The sequence below is a fragment of the Notolabrus celidotus genome, chromosome 10 (genome assembly GCF_009762535.1).
Source record: "Notolabrus celidotus isolate fNotCel1 chromosome 10, fNotCel1.pri, whole genome shotgun sequence".
NCBI classification, from domain to species: Eukaryota; Metazoa; Chordata; class Actinopteri; order Labriformes; family Labridae; genus Notolabrus; species Notolabrus celidotus.
Genome location: NC_048281.1, coordinates 21,671,606 through 21,691,973, shown reverse-complemented (window position 1 = coordinate 21,691,973; position 20,368 = coordinate 21,671,606). Strand labels below are relative to the sequence as shown.

At 42.5% G+C, this 20,368-nt stretch overlaps 1 protein-coding gene and 1 long non-coding RNA gene across 5 annotated transcripts; one reads left to right on the top strand and one right to left on the bottom strand.

The window, feature by feature from the left end:
• Positions 1-1,883: 1,883 nt before the first annotated feature.
• On the top strand, positions 1,884-18,279 carry stx19 (syntaxin 19). Of its 3 annotated transcripts, none has more exons than XM_034693177.1 (5): positions 1,884-2,040; positions 11,469-11,770; positions 12,037-12,273; positions 12,805-13,017; positions 14,011-18,279. In XM_034693177.1, exons 2-5 carry the CDS (start codon positions 11,546-11,548, stop codon positions 14,245-14,247), a joined length of 912 nt encoding a protein of 303 aa, XP_034549068.1. In that variant the 5' UTR covers positions 1,884-2,040; positions 11,469-11,545; the 3' UTR covers positions 14,248-18,279. The 3 variants fall into 3 exon arrangements, with proteins under 3 accessions (XP_034549068.1, XP_034549067.1, XP_034549066.1); XM_034693176.1 differs by lacking the exon at positions 1,884-2,040 and adding an exon at positions 8,512-8,571 and having other exon boundaries at positions 14,011-15,336; XM_034693175.1 differs by lacking the exon at positions 1,884-2,040 and adding an exon at positions 10,430-10,525 and having other exon boundaries at positions 14,011-15,336.
• LOC117819743 lies at positions 15,601-19,908 on the bottom strand. Of its 2 annotated transcripts, none has more exons than XR_004632611.1 (2): positions 19,777-19,908; positions 15,601-15,855 (listed from the first exon to the last, which is right to left on the bottom strand). It is a non-coding gene; the product is annotated as an uncharacterized LOC117819743 (long non-coding RNA). The 2 variants fall into 2 exon arrangements; XR_004632612.1 differs by lacking the exon at positions 15,601-15,855 and adding an exon at positions 18,133-19,481.
• Between the last annotated feature and the right edge of the window lie 460 nt (positions 19,909-20,368).

The following is a 20,368-nucleotide window of genomic DNA, read 5'->3' as shown; positions in this document are numbered from 1 at the left end:
TGTGTGAATCTGTGCTCCATTACTCTTCCTCACGGATGTAGATGACGTAATGGTTGTGCCACGCTGAACTGAAATGGAATTGTAAAACTGAATCTGAATTTTGTGTGAACTGAAATAGAATTTTTAATTTTTTAATTTAAGGAAGATAGAGTTGAATTTTCAAGTAGGTTAATACAATTTCAAAGCAAATAAATTCAGTTTCAAAACAATAAATTTAATTTCAAATCATGCTTTTCAAATTCAATATTATTATTCAATTTCTAGTGGCAAATCTCAGCCCATAGTATTTGCTCCTGCCTTACTGTCAAACACTGAAAACATGTATGAAAGTTTGAGAGGGAAACAATTATTTGGACAGTTTTTCCATTCTTTTAGGCATCTGTTAGTCTTTAGCTTTGTTCCAAGCTTTTAAAGGGTTGTGCTTTTTGGCAGCCTCTAGTTCACTGAAAATAAGAAAACCCACCAGAGAGATTCCAACTTTTGCAAACAAACACTTCCTTTACTAAGTTGATGATTCTTTACAGTTGTTGTTTGAAAGCCTCTCTGTGTTCTTCAGATGGAGTACGAGCAATAAAGAAATGTTAAGTTGAGAACCACCTTCCCCCTTATGGTCTGAAAGTTTGTAGTTCTAAGGGAGTGTGTGTTTGTGTTTGTGTGTGTGTGCGTGTGTGTGGGTGTGTGCGTGTGTGTGTGTATGTGTGTGTGTGTAAGTGGGGGAGAAAATCCCATCCAAGGTATTCTGTGAAATCAGTGCTGCAGAGTCAAAGAAAAAGGTAAATGACTGATGAGGTACAGGAAACAGGTCCACACACAGCACAGTGAACTTGTTCCCATGATGCTGATGAGGGTGAATTCTGACACTCACAAAACCGGTTCTGCTTTGTTGTCATAATATCTTGCCATTAGGGACAGATGACTCACAGTTAACACACCGCTGCAGCATTATTACAGACATAGAGTAGCATCTGCTACAGCAGATATAAAACTTTACCAACAGCATTCTGCATAGTCATCATACGGTTAATATGCTGTTGTTTTAGACTAAAGCGACACACCACCACCCACTGGTATTTATTTGTTGCTAGTTCAGCTTAAAAATGTGGACAGACTGACTGAAAACTGCATGTTACATTAAACTGAGGATAACAGTTAAAATTAAAGTTCATGCAATGCCATCACAATGGTATAAAAATCAAAGTATCTACATTTGGAAGTTTCAACTTTTTACCCCTCTTCTTGGGAGAAATGACAAAAAAAAATCTTCAACCCGCCTCCAAAGTTACAAGTGACGAAGACTGAACTCATGTCCCCACTGAACTCCTCTCATCCTCAAACCTCGTCTGCCCTCTCTTCCTCTGACGCTGTACTTCAAACAGCTTTGAACAGCGTGTTATGCTGCATAGCAAAGAGTGACTGTGTCCCTTCCCATGTTTAAAAGGCGCCTGTTTCAGGGGGCTTGTCAGTTGAAATCTGTCAAAAGTGCTCAGCCGAGTTACTGGGGCCTAAGGAGTACAATACCCCCAGACTAAGAGGGTTTACCCGGCTAACCCTGACACTTCACATGGAACTTTACTCTACAGGAAAGAAGCCCAGCACCCATGGTTGACACCCTAACCGCAGCTCCCATTGTGTGACCTTACTAATGCACACAATACTCTCCTATTTACTCAGCTCTATTTTCCTGTTCTGGATCATGCCTGAGGGAAGGCTTTCTTCATGCTGTCTCTCCCGCCTCCTTTACTTAATCATGTCACCTCGCATTTCTTTAGATAAGCAAACAGGCCTTGAGTCAGCTCTCTTCTCATTGGCCACACCAGGACCTGTCTTCAAAAGGAGGGGAGGTGCTTGAAACGGACTGAATGGGACTTCACTGAAACTTCACTGAAACTTTCCTTGCTTGTGAGTGTAAGTGTTCAGATACACAGCTGATGGCTGAACTCGAATGAAGAGGACATAATGATAACAAGAAATGTTGTGAGCTTCTCTTGGATTACAGTTCTGGTCAACTCACAGTGGAAATACTCAGCTTACAACATTAAGGTAAAATAATCCATTCAGACTTATTTTTTCTACCCTCCAGAAGGTATTTGATATGCTGGGATTTTAGAGCAAGTATGTTAAAGTAAGTCCTACATTTACATAGCTGTTGCCTGTTTCTATGATGTTTATTATATTGAGTAAAGGAGGAGTTCAGAAGCCAGGCCAGTGCAACATTATTGGACTTCTACTGTCCCTCCTGTATGGGGATATTGGGCAGCAACAACGCCATATTTCCCATAGAAACACAGTTGTAGGACTATATTGTACATAAAAGAAATATTGCCTTGTTTGAGAGAACAAACTGTTTAATCACAGACTGAGAGCTAGACTCCTCCATGAACCCTGCTCCACTTTGTGCCAGTTTTCTCCAAAACACAGAAGAATGTGCCCCTAAATCCTTTAAGCAACTTTTTTAATCAGCTCCTCTGGTTCGACAAGAAGGGAGGGAGCGAGAGCAAAGGAGGGGAGAGAAAGTTCACTGGAGAAAACAAAAGATACTCTGACATTCTTTTAAGCTGTGAGAACTTTGTAATAGTTTCTTTCTGTCACACACACGCAGTAACACAAAAAGAGTCCTTCCTGGTTGAATTCTCAAGAGGAATGGGATAGTCTGTGATTTGAAATGCTTAATTTCTCAGCAGCTAAACACTCTGTTCCTCCCCTTCACACAATCATGTGCTTCGAAAAAGATTATGTTTAGGGCCTGGAGAACCTAAATCCTAGTGTTAGGCTGTCCTTTTGCATGTAGAGGAATTTGTGGCTGAATGTAGTTTGCTTGGAAAGGCATTCCGGAAATCAGATTTTAATCCTAACTAACTCACTTGTTTACTTCAGCTTTGGCAAAAATCAGCATCCTTGATTTAGTGGCTGGAAGTGTGATAAATATTCGGCAGCAGTTGAGAAGATATGTTATTTCAAAACAATATACTATACTTAGAAATAGCGATGTGATAAATTCGGAGTCTGACATATTCAGTTTTACTCTTGTGACAATCAGATTTTATTTCCCCCGTTGTAGAACAAATGAGAACCCTGCCTGTTTTCCTTCTCTTCTTTGACCAGAAGACCCACTCAGTTTTCATAAGAAATAAAGCAACCTAAATCACCCTGACCGATGTCAGAGATTAACTTTCCACATGTTTATCTTGAGTTGTTTGTCATACAGTTAAAAATACATCTCAATGCTCAGAGGAGAGCAGATATGGCTCATCAGTTATGCTCATACCAGGACAGATGAAGTTAAGATTATGTAAACAAACACAGATCAGGCTTTGACTCACATTGGACACACCAGAGAACACGTGTATTTTTGTTGACCTACATAAGTAGTGTTTTGTGAAGAGATTTAGTCTTCAGGATGTAAGGGCTGTTTATTGACAGTGTCTTTAAATTACACTACAGACCTTTTTGTGCTGCATAAAGAGGCAAAATACCGACCCTGCAAGTCCTGTAGAAGTTAAAGTTTATTTACTGCTGTATTCACAGCTTAAATTGAAATTCTGATACCGAGAAAATAACAAGTCTGTTGATTTTATTTGACTCACTGAAAATTTACTTACTGTACCCTATTAGTAATTAGTAATTAGTTGCGTTTATGGCATGAAAATTGTGGCGGGGCCACGTAATATTCACACAAGAAAACCTGATGACCTATGTGTATGTGAGAGGTGGTCACATTACCAGTGATGATTAAGTTCCAGCTGACTAATGGCATCTAAATCACACAAATAATGACAATCTTAAACATATCTGCCCTGTTGAGAGCACCACCAAAGGAAAGTGCTAAAGATCAAACATCAAATAAGGATAGTAAAGACGCCAGCCACAAGAATGAGTCCATATAAATCACCTTCGGGCTACCTGTGTCAAAGGGGTGTCATGATACAATCATAAGCTCAGTATAGCAGCCTGTGCTTAATTCGAACAAGAATAAAGAATCTGAGTTTTTGCATTACAAAGTAAATAGTTACATGATAAAGTAACTTTTGCATTATGTCTTTCAACTTCAATACACTTATTAATCTACTATGCCTCTTGCCTCTCCTGTATTTTTCTCAGTAGTTATCTGACAGCTGCAGACTCAACAATGAATAAGAGAACCATTTTTTTAACATCATACTTTACAATCAGTCTGTTTAGTCCTCCCTGGTTTACAGATTGTGGAGCTAGTGATGTTTTAAAATCAGTCATTGGCTGTTATGACAGAGTGGCTCCTCCTTGGTCTGCTGAACTCATGTGAGCTGCAAATGGGTCACCGGTGATTGCAGATCCAGGCTCTCTGGCAATTGGCTTAGTAGAAGTAAGTTTTATGGTTTGGTACTTGGTGAGATTTAATACTAGTTTTGTTGAGAAATGTATTGTTATTTATGTGTTGTCTAGATTATAACATTTATTTGGAAATCATGCAAAATTTCTGAACAGCATGGTGCATCCAAACAAAATGCTTTGTAGGTTGCACAGCAGTTCCAATCCCTCGAACACCAACTGAACATCTGTTGGTTCGTCCTCTTTATTTGCACCCTCCTTAGGTATATCCAAAAGTCCCATGGTGGTCTGCGCCACATCACTCAACCAGTATCCTCACAGTTGACATTCTAATTGCTCTCTCTTTTCCCAGATGTTTCTTAGTGATATCCAAGTCTTTACTGAGTAGCATCCTCTCCTTCCTCTCTCTGACGCAGTGATCCCTCCCTCTACTCAGCATCTGATTGAGCTGGCGCACATCTTGTTGGAGTTTGTCCATTTCCATCATTCTGTTCTACACAGCTGTTCCTCTTGAACCTTTAAAAGTCCTCCTGTTCTGGTTTTTGGCCTTTATCGTGTAGCTCTGTGCAGTTCCTCCTCTAAAGGTCCTCTTGTTCCCATTGGTGTTCCTTGCATGTGTTTTCTACAACATTTTGTGCAGCTCTGTTAGTTTGCTCTCTCACAGTGTAGTCACTTATGGAAAGTTAGAAATGATCAGGTTGTCTGGACGGTCGCCTTCTTATATAGAGACCTGTCTATACTTTCTCTGATGAGTCATAGATGACACATTCTAGGTTGAAAGATCCATCCCTTCTAACACACTGCTTTTTTACATTCAAATCTTATTCTATGATTAAAATGGATGATAAAGACTTTTGAAAAGTTTAATCTTCCCTGCAATGAAATACACTTCGGAACCAGATATCCATTCCAATATGATTAAGGACATTGATTATTGAGAAAAAAGCGGTAAACATGATGTGTTAAGGGATAATGTTTGGTTAACAGCTGGTCATGGGAAATAGAATCCCGACAGAGACAAGACCCCAATGAAAGAGGTCTTGTCTAACCCTGTTGGGATTTTATTTCCCATAACCTCCTACTACCCATCCATTCTCCTGAATTATGACCCGGCTACCAACTTAACATACAGACACATTGGCAAAAACACTGACCAACATCAAAAATGATTGTACGACACCCCTCGGAGAACCTTGTTTGAATTTACAAACTGTTAACTGCCCAAATCAGGCATTCAACTTGAATTTCTGAACTTCCTTTTGGGATTTCACCTTAACTATTAGTGACTTTTTTGTTGGTCTTACCATGAAATATTTCCCTAATTTCCATCCATGTATACTGAATCTAGTGAAGGGGATACATTTCTTCAGTTTTTGAAAAGTTAGGGCTCTACTGACCCAGTTTTTGCAAAGTAATGTGCAAAACCCATATATCAAATTATTTGTCAGGCCTGATGTGTGTATATTTAAATGAGAAAGATTGAATGGATGAATGAAAAAAATGATAATCCTTCCAATACAGGACCTTAAGACACAATTTGTGAGTAAACCCACACACTAATGAATACAATCAATTTATTGTGGAGACAACTGAAGCAAAACAAAAATAACCAGGAAGCCGGCTCCAAGATGCCTGGTGAAAAACAGGTAGCAGGAGGATCGCTGCACACGGAGAGAAAAAACACAGCACGTTAGGCATGAGGGGAAAAAACTCTGATCTTTAAACACACTTGATGACTAAATACTTTATGATATAATCACCCGTGGTGAAGGAACAATCTGGCACTGAAGTGGCAGGAGGACCAGGTATTTGTAGTGCTGCTGATTCAGATTGCTCGCAGGCGTGGTTCCTGAGCCACACCTTCACCAAGCACACAGGAAGGAGGGGGCAAAGGCAGAGAGGAGGGTTAACACAACAGGGGAGAGAAGGCACAGCCACAGCCGTGACAGTACCCCCCCCCATAACGGGCTCCACCCGGAGCCCTACCAGGCTTGCCAGGAAAGTCCCTATAAAAGTCAGAGAGCAGCCGGCCATCCAGAATAAGGGAACGAGAAATCCAGGACCGCTCCTCCGGCCCGTAGCCCTCCCAGTCAACCATATACTGGTAACCCCGGCCCCGCCTGCGCACATCCAGCAGGCGGCTGACAGTATTGACAGGATGGTCATCGATAAGCCTGGGGGGAGGAGGGGGCTCAGCCGGCGGGCTGAGAGGACTGGCGGACAGGGGCTTGAGAAGGGACACATGGAAGACAGGGTGCACCTTGAGAGCAGGGGGGAGACGGAGACGAACAGCAGCAGGGTTAACAACCTTGTCCACCTCATAAGGGCCAATGTACCTGGGTGCCAGTTTGCGGGACCGTCGGAACGTCGGTTCCGGGCTGCAGTCCGGGTAAGGGCTTGTCTCGCCAACCGCCACACTTGTCTGCATCTTCGCAGGTGCTCCTGTACCGAAGGTACTGGAACGTCCGACTCCTGGGCAGGGAACAAGGGAGGCTGGAAACCATTAGCTGCCATAAAGGGGGACATACCTGTCGCAGAGCTGACAAGTGAGTTGTGCGCATATTCAATCTAGGGGAGATGAGTCGACCAGGAATCCGGATGTCTGGTGACCATACAGCGAAGGGCTGACTCCAGGTCCTGGTTGGCCCGCTCTGTCTGCCCGTTAGACTGAGGGTGGTAGCCTGAGGTGAGGCTCACTGATGCACCCAGTGCCTGGCAGAATGACTTCCACACCCAAGAGGTGAATTGGGGACCCCTGTCAGACACAATGTCAACAGGGATGCCATGGACACGAAACACATGAGTGACCAGTAGGTTAGCTGTCTCCAAGGCTGACGGAAGCTTAGGCAGAGGAACAAAGTGTACAGTCTTGCAAAAACGATCAATGGCAGTGAGTATAGTGGTGTTACCTTCCGAGGGGGGAAGTCCAGTGACAAAGTCCAAGGCAACATGGGACCAGGGGCGATGAGGCACAGGCAGAGGGTGCAATAGGCCAGAGGGTGCACGGTGTGAGGACTTGCTGCGTGCACAGACAGAGCAGGCAGAGATGAACACCTTTGTGTCAGTATACACTGTGGGCCACCAGAAGTGTTGCCTGACCAGAGCCAGAGTCTGGTTGAAACCAGGATGACAGGCGATTTTTGACCCATGGGTCCACTGAAGAACCTGAGAGCAGAGATGATCATGCACGAACAAACGTTCAGGAGGGCAGTTACCTGGGGCTGGGTCAGAGCTTAGGGCCTCCTGGACCATATTCTCCACATCCCACCTGGCTGCGCCAATCACACAGGCGGGGGGGATGATCGTTTCAGCTGGGGCTTCTTCTTCTTCAGTGGGGGTGAATTGCCGGGAAAGGGCATCTGGTTTCACGTTTCTGGAACCTGGTAGATGAGAAATAGTAAAGTTAAATCTCCATTCCTGCAGGGCCAACACAATGGTCAACAGCTCCCTGTTACCCACATCATAGTTCTTTTCCGCTGGGGTGAGGCGACGAGAGAATAACGCACAGGGGTGCACTTTTTGATCCATGGGGGAGCGCTGAGAAAGGACTGCTCTGACCCCAGTATCAGAAGCGTCGACCTCCAACACGAACTGGAGGTCTGGATCTGGATGAGAGAGAACAGGGGCTGTAGAGAATAACTCCTTAAGCCTGGAGAAGGCAGAATCAGCCTCAGGAGACCATGTGAAAGGCAGCTTGGTAGAGGTGAGTCGGGTGAGGGGAGACGCCACACGGCTGTAGTTCCTGATGAATCTCCAGTAAAAGTTTGCAAAACCAAGGAACCGTTGAAGCTGTTTGCAATTGGCTGGGACAGGCCACTCTGTCACTGCCTGCACCTTCGATGGGTCTGTCTTTGTCTGCCCCTGCTCAATGATGAAACCCAAGAAACTGACTGAGTGAGCATGGAATGCACATTTTTCAGCCTTTACATACAGTCTATTCTCCAGCAAACGTTGCAGTACCAACTGAAGATGCTGGACATGCTCCTCCAGGTTCCTAGAAAAAAATCAAAATGTCATCCAGATATACAAACACAAAGTGGTTGAGCATGTCCCTCAGCACATCATTCACAAAGGCTTGAAAAACTGCAGGGGCATTGGTAAGACCAAAAGGCATGACAAGGTTCTCGAAGTGGCCCTATGGTGTGTTGAAGGCAGTCTTCCATTCATCCCCCTCTTCGATACGCACCAGGTGGTAGGCATTCCTGAGATCCAGCTTCGTAAACACGGATGCACTGTGCAGGGGACCAAAAGCTGAGTCGATGAGAGGTAGGGGGTATTTGTTCTTGACAGTAATCTGGTTGAGACCGCGGCAGTCGATGCAGGGACGGAGGGAGCAGTCTTTTTTGTCCACAAAGAAAAACCCTGCACCTACAGGTGAAGAGGAGGGACAAATCAGGCCAGCAGCCAGGGACTCGTTAATGTACTTCTTCATGGCGTCCTGCTCAGGTCGGGACAGATTGTAGAGTCGACTTGTTGGCAGGGATGCTCCAGGGAGCAGGTCAATGGGGCAATCGTAGGGTCTGTGAGGTGGCAGAGAAAGGGCACGGTCTTTACTAAAAACGTAATGGAGGCGGTGGTAGTCAATGGGTACAGAAGTCAGGTCTGTAGGTGCTGGTTGAGGGGGTGTCATGGGACCAGAAGGAGACACAGCTGAGTGGAGGCAATGGGAATGGCAGTAAACGCTCCAGCTGATAATTTTGGAAGTGGTCCAATCAATGTGTGGGTTGTGAAGTTTCAACCAAGGAAGACCGAGAACTACTGGTGACAGAGGTGAGGGAATGACAAAGAAAGAAATGGATTCCCTATGGTTACCTGAGAGAAGTAGGTTAAGGGGAGCAGTACAATGGGTTATTGTGGCAAGGAGTCGTCCGTCAAGTGCAAAAACCTCTCTGGGAGAGGGAAGAGTCAGAGTAGGGATGTCCTGTAGCTGTACAAAGTCAGAGTCAATGAAGTTGTCATCAGCACCTGAGTCAATTAGTACCTGCAGTGGTGACTTGTGCTGTGGCCATAGCAGAGAACCCGGGAGATGGATACAACGAGAGGGGGAAGAAGAGGTGGCAATGCGGCTCATCAGCGCCCCCCTGAAGAGTGATGAGCCTGGGTGTTTAACAGCTCAGGACAATTTACTCGCACATGATCTGCGAGTCCACAGTACTGTATATGCAGAGCCTCTCTCTGAATCTTCTTTGGCGTTCTGCTGGTGTTAGCCCCATCTGTCCAAGCTGCAAAGGTTCTTCAGGGATGGGGGGTGGGGGAGAAGGACTGACTAAGTGGGTGCTGGGGTTTCTGGCAAGAGCCTGGGGAACAACTGGAGGGAAACTAGCTTGTCTCTCCCTTAGTCGATTATCTAGATGAATGGCTAGTGCTATTAAACCATCAAGAGAGGTGGTCTCATCTCAAGCTGCCAACTCATCCTTGATATTGTCAGCTAAACCCTTAGTGAACACCCCCTGCAAAGCAATGTCATCCCACCCACTCTGCCGCTAAAATCCTGAAATCTATTGCGTAATTTGCAACTGACTTTGAGCCCTGACGAAGTATGAGGAGCCTGTTACCGATCTCATTACCTCTGACTGGATGGTCAAAAATCCTTAGCATTTCTGCAGAGAACCGCCTGTAAGAGTGACAAACAGGGGAGTCTTGGCGTGACACGGCTGCTGCCCACTGAGCTGCCCTATCAACTAATAAACTCATAACAAAGGCTATTCTGGAAGGGTCTGACTGATAGGTGTGGGGTTGCTGACAAGAGAGCACTGGTGGAGAAACTGACCACAGTTACCTGCTAAAATCTAGCAGGAATGGGAATGAATGGCTCACGTGAGGGTGCAGTACAAAAAGGTGGAACTGGTGGAGGAGACAAAGGAGGAGCAGGGAGGCTTGGTCCAGAAGAGAGAACCGTGAGCTGTTTGGCCACCTGGTCCATGTGGACTCCAAGCTGGGAAACCTTGGAAGAGAGCCCTTGTAGAACATCCACAACTTCCTTCAGGGTTTGTTCATGTTGCCCAACCATGGCTCCTTGAGCGAAGAGGGCTTGACGGAGGCGTTCAGTCTCAGCAGGGTCCATGTGGCTGGATTGTTCTGTCAGGGTGTGCTCTCAACAGAGGGACCCAGGAGCTGAGACGGAGACAAATTGAAGAGTACAATCAATTTATTGTGGAGACAACTGAAGCAAAACAAAAATAACCAGGAAGCCAGCTCCAAGATGCCTGGTGAAAAACAGGTAGCAGGAGGATCGCTGCACACGGAGAGAAAAAACACAGCACGTTAGGCATGAGGGGAAAAAACTCTGATCTTTAAACACACTTGATGACTAAATACTTTATGATATAATCACTCGTGGCGAAGGAACAATCTGGCACTGAAGTGGCAGGAGGACCAGGTATTTGTAGTGCTGCTGATTCAGATTGCTTGCAGGCGTGGTTCCTGAGCCACACCTTCACCAAGCACACAGGAAGGAGGGGGCAAAGGCAGAGAGGAGGGTTAACACAACAGGGGAGAGAAGGCACAGCCACAGCCGTGACAACAACCCCCTTTAGTTTAGAGAGAGCACCAGTCCAGTCACAAGATATAGACATACAAAAGGACCCAGATGAAGATCATTGACATTAGGCCTGGCAAATCAAGTTATTCAGAGCTGCGTAAACAACCTCTCACAATAACCTGGAATCAGAAGAGGATGTAGCCATCAGGATGTCACTTGTTGGATGTCACACTGTTGTTTTAAACCTCATGTTTAAACATGACATGTCTATATGCTGTTTGCTTCACGTTAAGATGTGCTTATGTGTCTCTTAGATTTACTGAACAGAGGTTAGTAATATTTTAAGCACAAATGCTCAGTAGTATTAAATAGGAAAAATCATTATGGTTGCTCAGGAGTAAATTACCAACATCATGTTGGATTAGTCAATTGATTTATTACATTGTCATCATCATAATCAATGTGAACTTCGTGCTAACAAAAGAGGGGCATCAGTGGGTCTGTTTTTTAGAAGTCTGTAAGTATATGTCTCACTTTAAGCATCTAGTTACCTTTAGTTTAGCATTGTTTTATATTTCATTTCATCCTACAGCAATGATTCATATCCTTTGATTTTTCTGCTTTCTTCATTTCATCGCTGATCTTCAACAATCTAAGTTTCATGTTTGCTCTCATTTTTCAGGTTCCTCTCATCAGCATTGATAAGAACCGTATGATAACTTTGTATCCTGAGGAGCACGTTTTGAAGAGGGCACTTCTATGATGAGAGACCGCTTGGAGGAACTCCTGCAAAGAGCTCAGGAGTTCTCAGAGGCAGGAAGTGAGAATGCCAACCCTTTTTCAACGGAGGGTGATTATGATGACTCAGAGGTGGCCGGAGCCATAATGCATCAGGCTGTGGTGTTCGAGGTGGAACCGATCATTGATAATTTCCTGTCTGAGGCTCAGAAAATCAGAGATGATATCACAGTGCTGGAAACAGAGGTAGATGCATCAATGCTGTTCATGTTTACAGTTTGTTTCTGTTTTTTGGAGTTGTTCAATACCTCCAAAACTCTGAATTATTATTGTTTGCAATTATGTCTTCTTCTTTTCATCCCTATTTTTAATATTTTTTAAATTAATAAAACTTCAGATCTGAAAGTAAAAGGAAGTCAGACTGTCATCTTCAGTTTGTGAATTTATTATCAACAATTTGTGTCTAAAAGTAATACTAAAAAGCAATTTTGTCCAATCTTAATTGAAAACAGGTCCTTAAATTTGGCCAGCAGCAAAAGATCCTTGTGGCAACCATGCGTCGCTTCAGTGTGATGAAGAAAGAGAGCAGTATAACTCGGGACATTAAGCTCCAGGCTGAAAGCCTCCATCGACGTTTAGATGCTCTTTCACAACAAGTCCAGAGGACTGAAGACCAGCAGGGACCTACTGCTGCTGCAACAAGAATACAGTGCTCCCAGCATACTGCACTCTATCGCAAATTCCAGCAGGTGGGGAAGAAGATTCTATTAATCTTCTTGCAAATTCATATGTTTTTCTGCAAGCATAATAAATTATATCCACTGAGGGCTTTAAACAGAACAGGAACATTAGCTATCATAAGTTTCAGAAATGATTCGTTTTTAACTGAAGAAATGTTTTTAAGTATGTTTTCAGTATCTTGGAATATAGCAATGAGGGTCAGCAGGCAGTTAGGACGATAACACGTCACATAGTACCAAAAGTACAAATAAAACATGAATGTACAAATAAAATGATCACCGTCCAAGGACCAGCAGACTTGAGACACTCAGACACACACAGTTGGATTAGTTCCCTTCACCATCTCTCCAATTACATAGTCAAATGTTCATTTATTATATATTGTGTTGTATTATCATCTGTTCTAATAGCTGGATAAGCCCCACACCCAAATAACACCTGCAGCCAAAAAGAGAAACTACTCCAATATCTTCCCTTTTCTTAAATTTTCCCCTCCCCTCTCACTTTTTATTCCCTCTTTTCGCTGTGCTAATGTCCAGGTAATGCTGCAGTATAATGAGGGTCTGCTGAGCAAGCAGGAGCGCTGTAAGCACTTCATTATCCGGCAGCTGGAGGTATCTGGGAGGGATGTGACGGAGGAGGAGGTGAATGGGATGGTGGCTGCAGGACAATGGGATGTCTTCAATGAGAACCTGCTGAATGATGCCAGAATCACACGTTCACAACTGTCTGAGATTGAACAGCGACACAAGGTGAGGATGAGAGCAAACAACTCATTTAACCCACGGCCTTGACAAAATTAGCTCATGACTGAAAAGGTTGTGTTTGAAGGTATTGGAGCTTTGAGCTCTGCACCTGTTTATTGTTTTTTGTATTTTGCAGCTTCTACAAATACACTTTTGCAAACTTTTTTAAGGACTTTGTCCTGATTTTGTCCTTTTAATTGTAGTGCATTGTGTTGAAGAATGTGGCTTACTAAACGTCCTACCTGAAATTCCCACGTCAGACACTTTCCTTGTTATTCCATCTCATGTTTCATTAAATTGTTATCTTGATTTCCAGCATTTTCTTTTTGCATGTTTTATTTGTTTGTGAGTTTGATGTTTTTGGCTCTTTGTGACATTTTTCATTTGCAGTGTATTTCCATTATTTCATTTGCTTTGGACTTATGCATGAGGTAAAGTGTGTGCAGATTGGTTAGATATGCCAGCTACTGGCTCAATAAAATAATGTTTAATCAATGTCACATCATCAATATATATTCAGTTCACATTTCACAATGGTTGGATGTGTAGAAAGTGGTGACCCCAAGGAAGCTATTTAAAGCTTTTAATAGGGGGCCCCAATTAACCACAAATAAAGTGGCAACAGACAAGATACAACAACAACATACTAACAGACATATAACACACAACAGATAATCCCAATATTGTGGTGACATACATAAATTAGTGGGTGCATTGATATGATCAGTACATTAATCATAAATTGCCAGAAGTTGTAATTTAACTTTTTCTTGAAGAATTTTAAGTGTGTAAAGGAAACAAAAGGAAGTGGAAAAAATGTACAATAATTTATGACTGTATCAAAACCATGTAGACATGTTTGCATAATTTCAGTAACTGTTGTATAGAGAGCTGAATGTGTTCAATTATAACATCCCATGTTTTGGATTTCCCCCTCGCACCCAGACTTCTCTTCCTGATATGTACAATACTAATCCCATTCCTTGTCTTCGCTAACAGGAGCTGTTAAACCTGGAGAACAACATAAAGGAGCTAAGAGACCTGTTCACAGACATTTTCATGCTGGTGGAGGAACAAGGAGCCTACATTGAACACATCCAGACCAATGTAGAGAGGACACAGGATTATGTGGCTGCATCTAATGAGAAGTTCAAGCTGGCAGCCAGGTACAAGAAGAAGAACCCACTTCGACAGCTGTGCTGCTGCTGCTGCCCTCCATGGAGATGCTGCTTATAGAATATATGTATTATTATTTTTTTTTTTACCTCAATGGTCTTTCCAAATATGGTTGTATTTCAAAAATATCTGTTACCTGATGGGAGTGGGTAACATTGGACTCAGGAACCATTAAAGTGAAGGTTATGGTACTGCAGGTTTTGCTGTTGAACAGTGCAGTGGTGGAGACAGATTCACCAGAGCATGGAAAACAATTAAGAGGAAAGGCCAGGATTGGTATTTGAGGCACTTGTTTCTTTCAAGGGGATGAGGGGGGGACCACTATTGGAAGAGACAGTTCACTGAGTGCTACTCACCAACATTGCTGCTTATTGGAGACCTTCACTGTCATCTGACAGAGGTCACAAACAAGGCGAGAGCACTGCCTCTGCCAATGCCAGATCAGCAACACTGATATTTCACCTTTTCCTTTTTTTTAAAAGACTCTTTCATTTTTTTTTTTCTGCCACAGAAGCTCAAGTTGACAATCATTTATTTTTTATACAGTATGTGCACTTTAAGACTTTTTTTTCCTCTCTCTTCTGCTTTTAGCTCACGATACACTTCACAAAGTGGAGACAGGTTGTTTTTCCACAAGATTTTGAGCCTTTACTTTGCATTTCATTTTCTGGACCACATGAAAAAAAGAAGAGCTGTTTTAATAATTACTCATTAGTTGAATTTGCATTTCAAAGTATGATCATGTTCAGTGGAGAAAATATTATTCCTTTATTCCATTTCACAGAAGCACGGATTCAAGTAAAACTTTGAACAACAAGCTTTGATCAAAATGTTCTTTCATGGTGAAAAGACTGCAAAAAAAATAATTGAATCTAAAATAGGATGGTAGTTTTGAAATCCTGTACTTCAGGAAATAAATTCCTAGAGATGCTTTGTAATTTGGACAAGAATTCCAGTGTAAGGTTTAGTGTATAAGTCCAGGACTCGAACCCTGAGTGTGTTTCAAGTCCTTATTTTCAGGATTTGTGACCTGACTGTACCTGAGCACTTATGACACTGAGTTAGACTCAATGTTAGATGCATTGACTGCATTCAGACTCAAAGATGTAAAGGAGGACTTATTTATTGATAAATACTGTTGTGTTTGTAGGTACTGCTTTATTAGTTTTTTTTTTATATTTAAGGCCTTGATCAATTCAGATTCGGCGTGGGTTGTCAAGTTTGTTCAACTGTATACTTGCTGTCTTGTTCAGCAACAGCTCCTGGCAGAATGCCTAACGTGCTATGAACTCTGAGTTTTGCTTCCAAAGATTTCACAGCCAATGCAAACAAGAGTACTACAACATGTTTGATATGTGAAGGAACCATTGAAGAGTACACATGTACAAGCTTAAACTCAAACAGACATATGAGCAGGATGCAGTGAGTTTACTTAGACTGTTGATTATAGTACTGATAGTACGCTAACACTGATGTTAGCAAATAAAGTGACTCAACCTCAAATGCATATTAAGAAAGGGTATGTAGGTATGTTGTAGGTCATTAGTCACCTGCAGTGATCCCAGCATAGCAGATCAGTGCATCTCCCCATTAAGAGAGGTGCTGTGGGAAGATGTACAGTCCTGTGCATTCATTGATCATTAAAGTCTTCAGACACACCAGATGGATCTGTTAAAAAACAAATGTAAATAACTGAAACATGTTTTCTACACACCCAAAAAGGTCCCACGCAGTCAGTCAAGGTTAATACACAGAATAGTTTGAAGTAAAGCAGCTGCCCTCAAGAAGTGGGGATTGGACTTGGACTTGGATGCAGAAAATTGGCTGTCATCTCAGACTCAGACTTGGACTCAGGTGATGGGAACTCAACTCAGATTCTTCCTCAGTAACTCGAGCTGGACGTGAACACTGAAGACTTAGGCTTTGACTTGTGCTAGAGGTTTGGTGACTTCAATATGGTATGGTAATATTGGAAATCCTTGTAGCCTTGCTTTTAAAAAATATGTTCACCAAAATGGATGGATGGCCCAATCTTAATGTCCTCCCTAAGCCCTGAGCCCTTCTTGACTTAATTGAGATCAGCTGTAAAGTGATTGAGGGCAGGAGGCTGTAAGGGCTCAGAACCGTAGAACTTGGAATGAGACAGCACTTTGAGACTTTGCATGTGACCTGCATGACGTTATGAATCTCACCGTAGCAATATTAGGAATTTTTATTGCACAATTTTTACTGTGTACAAATTCAAGGCGCTTAAGGGACTGACTGACTGCCATGTGATCCAGGCTCTTACCATACAGACTGCTTAACCACACAATTTGAAATCTATAAATAGGCTATATAACTATAAATATATTAATTATACTGTATACACATATGTGTGAATATAATTGATTAATGTTGTTTTCTATATTTATACTTATGGCAAACTTTTTTGCCTGTAAATTTCGTTGCAACTTTCATGCTTCTTTTTTACTGTCACACTTTTTTAAATTTCATGTTACGGCGTTTGTTTCCCTTTCCATGCTCGCAGGCTGCCCCTGGGAAACCTGTGTCTCACGCCACAATGCTATGAACTCTGGATAATTCCCTTACTAAGTCTGCAAAAAATGCCCACTCATGGAAAGGTGGCATAAAGGGCTCAACAAGTCAGTGAGAGATCCCTCACACACTTGATGATTTGACAGTGGGGCAGCCTCAAAGTCAGTGAGTGATTGAGGGTGGGCATTGAGATTGGGCCAATGACTTTAAACCAAGTGTAAAGTTTTAACCTGAGTAAGTATCAGCAGTATGAACTAAAATCCTGAGAATATGCTGTATAACTGATCCATAGACTCACACCTGTGGTCATCTTTTACTTTAATCTCCAGAGATAGAACTTGTGTACCTGATCTTGACTTTAATGAACAACAGGCAGAAGTGTTCTTCACCTGCCTCTTATTGACAGCAACAGAGGTAGTCTTCAGTGAGTCAGTGACCTGTGGTGTCCGGTGTCTGGGACAAAATACAGGTGACCTGGGTGTGCACCAGCCAGACTGGAAAATCCTGTTTGTTTGCAATTCCCTGTTATGCTTCTGGTCAGTGAGGGTTCTCGCAAGATCAGGGAGCAAACAGAACTGTTAACTCCTAACAGATTATTCAAAAGGACAAATAATGTAAAAAATAGTTTTCTTTTTTATTCTTTTCTTTCAAATAATAGAAGTCTTTGACTCTGAAAAAAATCAATTGAGAAATTTAACTTGGCTTGATGTAAGACTAAAGTGGCAGACAGCCAAACAAAAGCCAAAAACTTACAAAGGCATATTGTTACATCTCAGGGTCTGACATGAGACACGCAGCTCAGCCAGAGTGCTGCTTTACATAGGTTAACTCTTATCTACACAGCTCCTCTTAGTCATTAATGCAAGTGACATGTGTTGGTTGAGATCTGACTGACTGGAAATGTCTTTTCCTGAACCTTATCCTCTCTGTTATATATCAGTCTCACTCTGATTGGAATGACATTTTGGAATCAAGACATAAATGCTTGAAATATGTAAATGTGGATATGTAAATCAAATAACAATCCATTGTAATGCAGCACAGCAGCACACTCTCTGCCAGACTAGTTAGGACAAATGAGGTAGTGCTGCAAATAGCAGGGTTCTTGAACAGCAACAATGCCATCCAGTGTTCACTGAGGTAATTGCCAGTTAAAATGCTCCAGATATATGAGGAGTTAAAGGGGTTTTTATCACATACCGTATGTATGTATAGGCATTACAAGTGGTATATGTAAAAGAAGGATCACAGCATGAATACCGTACCAAAGATCTTAGAAAAAGGATAAAAACTACAGATATTTTCAGAGTGTTGTCAGTTATCTGAAGCCGTTAAAAAAAAAGCTCATGGAGGTTTTTGCTCCAAACCATGGAATGATTATTCACACTTAAAAGATTAAGCCATTAGTACCTTTTCTCAGCCATACAAAAGAAGAGAATAAAGTACCTTTATTTTGTTCTGTAACAGGGAACAGGTTGGGGGAAAGTCACTTCCACAGCTTGACACACACATAAAGAGTAAAATAAAATAAAAATGTTTAGATGTGCATCCAAACATGATTCCCTTCTTTTTTTCTTTAAACCAATCCTTTAAGTCTTCATTTTATGTATAACCTGACATCTTATCAAATCAGATGAAACCAAAGCACAGATCATCCCCCTGTCGGACACAAGCAACTGTATCACAAGCTAAACTGGCATAACAGATTAACAGACAGCACAATGTTATCCACTGTCATAAAGAAATATCTACAAAATGAAATGAAGTACAATCTCTTTAAATGCACTGAAATTAGAGCAGCAGGGCTCCAGGAGTCTCTGCTGACCTGAGAGGCAGCCTCATGGGTTAAATATCAGCCGTCCTTGAGAACACCAGGCCATGGGAGACTGCACAGCACTCAGTTCAGAAACCTTTTTACATCTGACCCTGAGGCAGGTCAGGCAGAGTCACCCGCATTTCACCCACAACCTTCTCCCTCTCTGTCTCTGTCTCCCTCTGTCCTCACTCTCTTTCTTTTTCCCAGCACCAGCTTGCCTGACATTCAAGCGGTTACGCACTCTGGGAGCTGCCCTGTTCTACAAGAGTTGTGTAATGTTTATAGGTTCCACAGTGGATTTATCTTGTTTACCCCCAGCTCCAAAGTTGTTATCTGATATTTCATCTGAAACCACCTTGCCTGGAGCCAATCAAGAGTTTGTTCCAGGTCCTTGGCAAATCAGATGTGACATTTAAGTCTTAGATCATCTTTTTGTTTTGACTAGCAGCACTACCTTCTCTGCACCTACAGGCTGTGCAAGGAACTTCTAAACAAGGTACTTCTATAGTGTAGTATAGTAAAAAGGCTCATTGTATTAAAAAGTGCTCCCGAACTACGTGATTGAGTCAGACTGATAATAGGCAGACATCATTATAGTCTATATATTAAGTCTCTCATGTATCCATTTAGCATTTTACATGTACTTGCATCACATGTATTACCACCACCACATATTCACTGAGTGTCTGCCCAATGATTTAATGATAATGTACGTGTGTTCACAATGCTGATTGTGCCTGACGGACATGTAGTGACGTCTGTTAGTGACTGTGTACTGTTCGTATTTCTTTTATCTGCCCCGTCACTCATGAATGTGATCCCAGAGACACTCTTCGAGCGTCTGAACAACATCAAAGCGGCCCTCCTGTGAGTAACAGCAGCTGTGGTTATAGAGAGCTGACATTACTTTACTGCCTGGTTTTATCACTCCCATCAAAACCTGAACAGAGAGATATTAGGACCCTTAGAAAGCAATAAATCACAAAGGAAGTGTACAGTGAGTCTGGCAGCAGCCTTGGGAGCAAGAATGCACAGCAGTAATACAAAGGCTACTCTGATGCAGAGTTTTGAATGTACACAATGTTAACATCATCCCCAGAATGACAGCCCATCCCCTTTACTCAACAGCAGGAGCTGTATGGGCTTGACAGTACACCTTGCACTGTGGATGCTGTTTGATTCTGGTTCCTAAAGTTTGGGTAAAAATAAAAAAGAGTAAAAACACCTCGCTATACCTTACTGTGTGCTCCTCTGAAGATGTGGCCACTGCCTCGAAAGCCTGCTTGGCGTTGAAAGCTTCCTATTCATGAGGCTGCTCTCCTGCTTGGGACCGAAGTCCTGTGAGCTGGGGCACGGCTACCTTTTTCCAACTAGCCATCCCACTTCTGACACCATATGTCGCGGGGTTCTCCTTCCGGCCTAAAAAATAATGAGGGAAAAAACCCAGGCGTAGTCAGAAGACTTAATTTTGATAGTTTTATTGGCTGCCGGCCTCCCCAGTGCAATGGAAGAAAATATTTACAAAAGTGAAAAAACGAAGATACTTTACAATTGTTCTCGTCAGTCTCGTCTGAGTACTACAGTTACTCTCTAGACAAAAAAACGAAAACAGCGGTTGTTCATCAAACAAAACACACAGCGATATTACCTGCTCAGTAGCATGGCTCCACTGCCAAGAAAGCCAAAACTGGCCTTCTTTTAAAGTGTGTAGCCCCTCCCACTGGGCGTTCGAAATCACACATTTTTTTCCCAAACAATTATAACCCAACATTAAGGTAATTTCAAGGCGATTAACCTTACATATAATCCAAAGAATAACACAAACCT